Below are 9976 nucleotides of genomic sequence, written 5' to 3'. Positions count from 1 at the left end.
GAGCCCCGGTCCCCCGTGTCATCAAATCAGATACAGAGGCAGATGGAGATGGAGTGAAAGATGACAATCAGGGTCAGACCCTTCATATTTAAACCGTGCTGTTTCAACGCCCACAGTCGGAGGCGGAGGCACAGGAAGCCCTTGTTTCACTCTCACATGTTTGCAATAGGATAAAAAAAAGCTTAAAGCAATAGTTCACCCAAAAATAACTCATTGCCAGGCCATCCAAGATTTAGATGAATTTGTTGTTTCATAAGAACAGAATTCTAGAAAAGTAGCATTGCATCACTTGCTCATCAATGGTCATGAACAAGTCAAAAATCACAATAATCAACAAGTAATCCACACCACTCCACAATTAACATCTTGTGAAGTGAAAAACTGCATGTTTGTAAGAAATCCATCATTATATTGTTTTAATTTCAAACCTCGTTTCCGGCCAAAGTACTCCATAATCCACAATAACCCATATTTGTTGAGAGCTGTTTTGGACTATTTTCTGCTTGTAAACAGTGCTTGATCTGTGTATATTTCTCTCCCGATTCACACAAGATGAACATTTCACTGAAAGCAGTATTATGGTTAAAAGACTCATGTTTTAGTTGAAAGCAATGTTTTGAAGTGAAAAAAAAAAACACCTTTGGATGGATTTGTTTCTTACGGAAATGCAGCTTTTCACTTCACAAGACATCAATTGATGGACTGGAGTGGTGTGGATTACTTGTGGATTATTGTGATGCTTTTATCAGCTGTTTGGACTCTCATTCTGACGGCACCCATTCAATGCAGAGGATCTATTGGTCTGAGGGTAAAAAAAAGGAAAAAAAATAATAATAAAATCACCAGTTTCAAAATACTTTAATTCCATCTCATCAGAAAATTCACACTTCTAAACATCTACATGAGGATTTGACTCATTTTGATCTGTAAACTGAGACCAACTTTCCATTATAGTTCCAGCACCAGTGAAGACTGGAGGTGTAAATGAAGAAAAGAAGAATGAAATACTGCACCTCAATAGCAGCAAAATACAAAAGTGTTTTGCAATACAACATGAACACAATAAGTACATTGTATCAAACACTTTTTAATATTCAAGTACATAATAATTAAGGACACCTAATGTAAATGGGACCCTGATTTCATGCCAGTCCTACTAGACCTTCATACTTGCACATGCTCTGCTGAATGCATAACAGACTCACCTTTGCCATTGTGTTTACTGTAATGGTGCACACTATAACAGATACAGGTTCTAACAGGGTTTTTACAAGACATTTGAGAATTTTTATTTTTTTTTAAACCCAGAAGGCTTCACTTTTACCATAATAATATCTTTTTTAGCCATGTGCATTATAAATTAAAATTTTAAATAATTTTAAAATGCAATGTAAATACAAATGCACATAAATGTAGGCAAATAATCATTCAGTACCACAGTAGAGTACCTTATTATAAGGGCTGACGAACATGTAACATTAAAAACTTTTGATTCTCCAATGAACCAAAAAAATCAAAGCAGGAACTGAAAAGGGTTCTTGGTGAGAAGAACCATTTAAGATGCTTTAATTTCTTTCCATATATACAACTTCAACCTAGGTAGCATGTGGAAATGTAAAGGATAGAGGTGCCAAAATTAAAAAGAAATCGGTGAAGCAACGGTTTCCAGACGTCTGCAAAGTGAATAAAGCTGAAAGCCGTCAAATTTTTATGATAGCGACTACAATGGTTTTTCATTTGGCATCTTTTAACAGCCATGTGGTCTTCTTAATGTGTGTGTTTGTGTTTAATTCACGGGCGAGGAAAGTATTTTCCAGTGCCGTAAACGAGCTGAAAATAAATGTTGTAGGCCTACACAAATGTATAGATATCTACCCTTACTGATAGACTGATCATCTAAATATTAGTGGAAACGTGTTTAGGTGTTTTTAACACCTGAGAACGTCACCGACAGGTGATTCCATTGCATTTTAAAACGTAAAACTCCTTGCTTCCAAATGGAGGACTAACTGCTGTAATTAAATCATTAAATCCCACTCTCCGCTTCACAGGACACGAAGAGAATTGACTAACCAGCTCGCCAAACTCATTTGCTACTCGAGCATGAAATTATGACTTTTTTGGATAAATAATTACAAAGCTAACATCTGATAGCAAGGTGCACCCAGGGGGAGGATTAGCGCAGACAGGGGTGTTAGCCCTCATTACCAGCAGTGGATGAGAGGAGGAGAGAGAAAATATACTGGGATGGAGAGATAGGCTGTGATTTTAATTGCAGGCTTCTCTGGTTGGCTCCTTATCACAACCTCTCAGAGGGATCAAATGGCTCCTCTGAATGGAGCATTTCATTAACCTGTCACCTTATCACGGGACAACCTGTGTGATGCTAATGTGCAAATTACCATAAACGGGATCGTTTGTTTCCCTGTTGGACATTACTGAGACCCTGGCACGCCGTGTGAACGCTTGTGTGTGCGCGCGCGCTTTGAGAGGGAGGGAGCGATGATGATGATTCTCTCCGCTCCATCAAATCAATGTTACGCGCCTTTATTACCTTCTTCACCAGTCCACACTACCAGACGAAGAAGCCGCTTCTACATACAACCCCTAGAGCTGCATGTGCCTGTAGAAAATGCTTAATAAAACATGGAATATTGACTGAAGAATGGTCAAATTGCATTTAATCATGGATGGGCAGTGGCAAAATTTAATGAATACTCTTAGAACAAAACAACTGACATTTTGTTTTCTTTACTTTTCGGTTATTTTCTTTCTTTCTTTATAACTGGAAAATGCAAAATCCAGTCTGTTTCCTATGGAACTTTTTAAATATTTTTGTAATATTTATATTTTGTTGAAATCACGGTAATTTTGGGCATAACAAGCATTACATGTCTTCGTTTTGGTGACTAAATTAAAATTTGTCATTAATTTTTAAATTTCAATATACTAAATTGTATACGATTTTGAAATCTGCAATGAAAGGCTTCAAATTTATAAAAATTGGTCTCTATTTAACTGTACTTCTGGAAGTGTCTCTTAAATTATAAGATTTATATTGTTAACTAAAACACAGCTTTTCATAAAAGCAATGTCAACAATATGTTACTGTACAAGTATTCTATATACGTTATACTTCTATAAAATATAGGCTGCGCATTTACATAGTTTACAGCAAAAATACATGTATCATCTTTTAAAATGTGTTTACCATCGTAAGATTCCTTAGTTGGCATATTAACTGTTTTGTATTTAACTATAACACATTTATTTTATTTTTCAGTTCAAACTAACAGTTCCACAGTATCGTTTTAATATTTTTCAAGTCAATTAATTTAAATATCTATTTAAAGGAAGTTGAGAATGTCAAAATGTCAATGCGTAAAGCAACATAGCATTTACTATTGTTTTAATGGCTATTTTCTTATTTTATGTGTAAAGATTTCGATATTTGTTGTCATATTCAACACTTTCACGCGAACAAGACTGAAGTGCTTCGTTTACACTGCCACACAAACACACAGTAATACATACTGCAGCCTACTTATCGCGTGGCCTCGGATAGGAGGGGCCTCGAGCTTAAGTAGCATGCCAATCAAGCCGTCAACTTCAAATTGTGAGAGGTCCAGAGGGTAGACGCATCACTAGACGTTCCTCCTGACGAGACCGCGCTTCTGCACCAAGCGAGAGTTATCGCTGTGATTGAAAGTGGATTGCCCTTCACTCTTGTAAATCTCCGTCAGAGTTCCTCGGGAGTTGGACATGTCGTTCCCCCAGCTGGGTTACCCACAGTTTCTAAACGCTTCCCAAGAGGTGTACGGCGCGGAGCGCGCGGCTGTCATGCCGTCCTCTCCACGCGAGGGAAGCTCGGAGAACAGCGCAAATCCCGCGACTGCAGCGGCGGCGATCACGCCTATGCTCGGCATGTACGCGAATCCGTGGACCGTGCAAAACTATAGCGCCTTCTTACCTTACAACAGTGCCGAGCTGGCCCTGCTCTCTCAGATGGTAAGATGCTTTTTATCTTTTATATTCTTTTTCTACAGTTTTTTTTTTCTTCTCGCGGTTAAATATTTGTACAACGTTTTGAGGTGATGAATAAAGCATTAAACACGACTCTGTCATGGTTAAATCATCATATAGCCTATGCTAATTGGCAATGTTTTGAAACGATAAAACGGACATGACTGATATTTATCAAATGCATGAAGTCATAGAATTTAGTCATGGGATTTATTTAAAATATATGTATATATATATATACATAAATGTCTTATTAAAAATAAGAAATTATAATCTGTCCATTTTTCACTCACACAAACTGATACCAAACTTTAAAAAAAAAAAAATAATTTAACTACGAGTCATGTTTATTGCTTTTCTTTTTAATAGGCTATTAATCTTGCCTTTTATTTGAACTAATTTATGAACTTTCAAATTTCTATTTTGACACTCGAGTAAAAATCGTTAAATGCTTACTACATGTAATATTTTAATTGTAGTTCTTAATCATTTACATTTAGGTTTATTTTTATTTTATTTTTTAATTAACCGCAGCTTAAAAAAAAAAAAGTTTGTTGCAGTAGAGTTCTTCCAAATAGGCAGTTCTCCATTATCTTTTTCAAAAAAAAAAAAAAAAAGAGAGACATTTTACATCTTACTAATATTTAGCTTATTTATGAGGGTTTCAACACTTTAACTTATAATTAATTTTCCAATCCCCAGGGGTCGCAGTATGAGCTGAAGGATAACCCCGGGGCACATCCACCAGGATTTGCAGTCCACGCTGCGCCCGGTTTCTACCCATATGGCCAGTACCAGTACGGTGATCCGGCCCGGGCCAAGAGCGCTACCAGAGAGACCACCAGCACACTGAAAGCATGGCTGCAGGAACATAAAAAGAACCCGTATCCCACCAAGGGCGAGAAGATCATGCTGGCCATCATCACTAAGATGACCCTTACGCAGGTGTCCACCTGGTTCGCCAACGCGCGCCGGAGACTCAAGAAGGAGAATAAAGTGACCTGGGGTCGCAGCGCGGAGGACAGAGACGGACGAATTTTTGACAGCGACAATGAGGACGACGCGGACAAAAACGACGACGAGGAAGAAATCGACCTAGAGACCATCGATATGGACAAGCCTGAGGAGCCCAGAGGAGATCAGAACAAGGAAAGCTCGGATAATCAGAGCGAGAGAGAAAACGTGGAAACACCGCGGATATTATCCTCACCATCAGCACTTAAAAACACGGACAGCCCTATGTCGAGTAGTAATAAAGAACAGAGTGTGGTCAAAAGCGTTAGTGAGGTGTCTCCTGGTGGACCGGTGTGTCAGAGGCCTGGGAACAGCAAACCCAAAATCTGGTCCCTGGCGGAGACGGCGACAAGTCCCGATAACACGCAGAAACTCGGTGTCTCCTCGACGCCCGCAGGCCTCAGGGCCTCACCCTCGACCCATCCGGCATTCCTCTCCACTAACGGGATTTATACGTGCCAGATTGGGAAACTACACAACTGGGCGAGCGCCGCCTTCCTCAGTGCAAATTCTCTGATGGGTGTACGTTCACTTTTGAGTCAAAACAGTAACTTCCCAAACCACAGCCCCGTTACGAACCCCGAAAAGAAACCCTCGTCTGCTTCTGGGTCTCCTTGTCTAGACAGCGACAACTCATCCGACAGTTTCAGTCCCAAACATAATGGTTAGTTTTAATATGCAAAATACTTTTCAAGATTTTTGTCACGTATTCTAACGGCAACAACAGTTTTAGTCTCTGCTGTTTAGTTGAAAATAAGTTTGTTTAAAAGAACACGATTTTATTTATTTACCCTTTTAATTTGATTTAGATCAAGAGAACGTTCAGAGAATTGATTCCCCAACACTTGCGTCCAGACCACCGTTTCCAGTCATCCACGACAGGTAAACTATACACCAACACGTCAGGTTTTTCCAAGCAGTTTTAATTGCATCAAACTTGTATTAGCTTTAAATATTACAAAACACAGTTTCACTTCACACACAATCGGGGTCATTTTGTAACAACTTTCCTTAACTTTTTGTAATAGCTAATGAGCACCATCAACTATCGTTATTAGTTCATCATTATTTAACGCATTTAAATTGTTAGAAACTCTTTCATTTGCATTTAAATAGCAATGCAACTTTAACACATGTTCGTTAATAATCCTAAATACTGGTGTGGCTTGTTAATGAACTACTAACCGGTGGATATTGTCATTTGCATCGAGATCATTGTTGAATTTGTGTGTCATTTGTTGAAAGACATTTTAACTAATTTTTCCCCATTTCTCTACTCACACAGGTGTCATCATGAAACATCACAACGCGCTCTGAAGACTATTTCATGAACACAGAACTTATCAGAAACCTCTAAATTATTTAACGAAACTAAAATGTGACAATACAATAACAGCATATGCGTCATCGGATAGACCAAAATAATTTTTCTATTTCTTAATACGCTCCCATCCTGCAATATATATATATTTTTTTTGTATTTTCAATTTAATTTCATTTCAGCATGTTTGAGTTTTCCGTGTAGCTCACCTCCGTTTCTTTTACATCAGAGTTAATAAGAGTTATTTGTCAGAAATTGTGAAAATTATATATTTTTGTGTAATAAAGCAAATGAGATTGTGTTACTGAAATCTATTATCTTAAATTGAATAATTGTGAGTTATTTATTCAAAAGCCATGACTGAATGAAGACACTTTGAATAGTTTCGTTAGTCTTGCTAATAATCTAAAACTTGAAAAATGGTGAATAAATGGAAAATGTTATAAGTGGAATAAATGTTATTAATAAGTGGGAAAATAACCTTAATGATACCACATAGCCTATGAAAACGTCAACAAATGAGCTAATTATATTGTATTAAGATGTTGATTTACAATAAAATATGTATCAGCTCCAGTTAATACCGGGGAAAACAGTTGAAGATGATTTTACCAAAGCATTTTAAAGTTTATCCTAAGCTGAAATAATTAATAGTGACTAAAGTTGTCAGTGTGTAGAAAAATTTCAAGTTATTGCTTGGAAATAACTGTAACTAGGCAACGGCGACATCTATTGGCAGCTTTTTCGAATTTATGTTTAGAATGCAAAATCATTCAAATTCAAAAATGTAAAGGCTACATTAAAAAGCGCTGTTTATTAAAAAAAGAATCCATGCATTCAATGGCATTGCAACATACGTTCGTTTTTCTCGTGACTATAAATATCTGCGTATCACGAAAAATGACAAACAGAAACTTCTTTAATGTCAGTCTCACTCAAAGCGATGTGTTTAAAAACAAGGTGAGAGGATGCACTCATTTGAGCTGAAATACCTTTGAGAGGCTTTTTTTTCCAAAATGCAGAAACAAAATTGAAGTGAAAACAGTTTGCTGCAATTCAAACAAATGACTAGTTATGCACGATTAAATTGTTTATGAGAGTTCATAGCGCGGTTTCAACAGAAGGCGAAAGCTCTCCTTACACAACCTCGACAGCTGACTGAAATATGGAGACAGAGGAATATGGATCGCAGCTGTTCAAGTGCCAGCGCACAGCATGTGTGTTATACTCGGAGGAGAGTGGGGTGTGCATGGAGATTATGTCAGTGATAAGCAGAATATAAAAGCCTGAGCTACACCTGAACTACTGGAGCTCTGTGGTGTCTCAGTCAAAAGCGTTTTTATTTTATTGTAGCCTGCTGTGTTAAAACCAAAGACAATTTTGAAGCAACACGTTGCAGAACACGCGCCGAAATACGATTTAACAACACCGTATTTTAATCTAGACTTCAATAATATTCCGTTAAGCATTTTAGCTTTATACTCGTTTATGTTATGCATCTAACTTGCTACAAATTGTTGCGTACACAAGCGTGGAAATCAGGGACCTGTGAAGCGACGACCTCCGCAAACCTTCAGAGAAAATAAACCACCGGCCGGGCCAAAAAAGGTTTATGTGAAGACGTGAATTAATTTTGAGTGTTTGGAAGTGTGTTTATATTCTGTTTTCTCTGTCACAGATGCTGCAGTAAAGTAAGTGTTTTAGAGAGAGCGGAACAGAGAAAGTTAGTGACAGAGTCACATCTGGATCGGGTCACATTCTTACTGTGTGACAAACAGACTGATTTATGGATGTCCTAATCAAACACATGATCCCCAATCAGTAAAAAGACATTCTGAAAGCTTTTCGAGATACAAGACGTCAGCAAAACCACACATTCCAGAAAACATGGTGCTCAGCGAGAAGTTCATAAAACATATCATTTTTTTGACCCAGGTTCAAACCCAAAGGTCAGACTGGGGCCAAGAACACGGAGCCCTTGGAAATAAACCAGATCCACTAAATCACAGACTGTTGTTTGAAAATTATTTATTGTTTTGCTTCATATGAAAATGAATCACTTCGATGGGTGTAAATGTTTGGTGACTACCTCAACTGTCAAAAATTCAGTTAAAATCATTACTATTAATCTTTTTTGTTTTTAAACCCATAGAAATCTCTTCAATGGTTGTTTTCAGCACAGTGCCACAATACAGCGTTTTCTTGTCGAGTAACTCTTGTCGAGTTTTTTTCAATATATAGGGTTCTTGAGTTATAGTCAGACCTTTAGATATAAATATATATATATATATATATATATATACATTTACAAAGGTTGAGATCCTTGAAGCATCAATGCACGATGGTTTTCTAATGAACTGGACAATAAAATGTTATTAGAGGGCCTTTACTGCATTTACAGTGACTGTTTGATTGCAAAATAACATCATAGTAAGAGCTTTAAGAAGGTCCGCACACTCTCAAACATCAAAGAGAATCACAAGCGAGATGATTTTTGGAGCAATTTATTGAAGAAAAGGCAAACGTTTCGGTCACATGTTGACCTTTTTCAATGCCAAGCTGACAATAGAGCTAGGAGCCATCTTGAGGGCTCGTGATTCTCTTCTATGGCTTGGGACCTTCAAGCTCTTACTCTTTGGGAAACTTTTTTGGTCTACGCACCTCATTTGGATTATTTTGAAGTCGCGGTGAGTCTCTGGCTGCTTTCCTGAAAATAACATCATAGAAAATGTAGTCTTTTAAATCAAAACTTCAATATCTATTGCATTAAAAATTTGTTAAAAAAGACAAATTTGGCAAATATTATTGTTCAGTTTCCTGGCACTGGATATTTTTTTCTCTTTTTTTTTTCCCCTAATATAAATATTTATTCTCTCTGCACCTTGGGTTACTGAATTTTCAGGAATAAAAACAGACTATTAAAACACAGCATTAATTTAATGACCATAAATATATCACAACTAAAAAACACAAGACAGACTAAATAAGACATTGTTTAAAATAATAATAATAATAATTCTGGCTACATAACAGATTTAGATTAAGTAAAATGAATAGTGCATTAGTAATCTTCTATAAAAATGGGTCTTCAAAAGCAAACCCTGCATATTACTCTCTTTTTATGAGGCATTTTTGCAATTTCAGCCAAGACTGCCACATAAGGAATATTACTATCTTTGAGTCCACCTGGTCAGGTGATGTGTCAATCAAAGCAATGACGCTAGAGAAGATGTCAGTCGTGTCAGGTGTTTCTGTGCTATGCTAATGCTAATGGTGCTAGTCCTGCCTGGGCCTTTGTGGCCCACGCGTGATAAGACATAAAATGGCTGCCTGTTTGAAAGGCAAGGTTTAGGCTTCTTGAAGTGAATATATTAAACCAAGAAGGTGTGAAGGACAGAGAGATGGAGGGAGGTACAAAAAAAAAAAAATTAATAAAATAGAGTAAAATAAGCAGAAAGCGAGGTGGGGGGAGCGTTCAAATGTTTAAAAGGGGGATAGGATTCTCCCGTGAAAAAAACATGAGAGAAATCTGACTATGCATTTGGAATTAGTTTCAAAAATAGAAAATGGTTCAAGGTAACGATTGCACATAACCACAGGTCTAACCTGAGGTAACCC

General features: G+C 37.3%; 1 protein-coding gene across 1 annotated transcript; it reads left to right on the top strand.

Annotated features, from left to right (window-relative positions):
- The first annotated feature begins 3640 nt into the window (after positions 1-3640).
- On the top strand, positions 3641-6679 carry LOC306885101 (iroquois-class homeodomain protein irx-1-A-like). The gene is made up of 4 exons (XM_079441441.1): positions 3641-4008; positions 4726-5701; positions 5847-5919; positions 6323-6679. The coding sequence occupies exons 1-4, from the start codon at positions 3763-3765 to the stop codon at positions 6366-6368; spliced, it is 1341 nt and encodes a 446-aa protein (XP_079297567.1). The 5' UTR covers positions 3641-3762; the 3' UTR covers positions 6369-6679.
- The last annotated feature ends 3297 nt before the right edge of the window (positions 6680-9976 follow it).

The sequence above is a fragment of the Barbus barbus genome (genome assembly GCF_936440315.1).
Source record: "Barbus barbus genome assembly, chromosome: 19".
Lineage (NCBI taxonomy): Eukaryota > Metazoa > Chordata > Actinopteri > Cypriniformes > Cyprinidae > Barbus > Barbus barbus.
The sequence above is the reverse complement of the archived record's forward strand: the minus strand, read 5'-3'. Positions and strand labels throughout refer to the sequence as shown.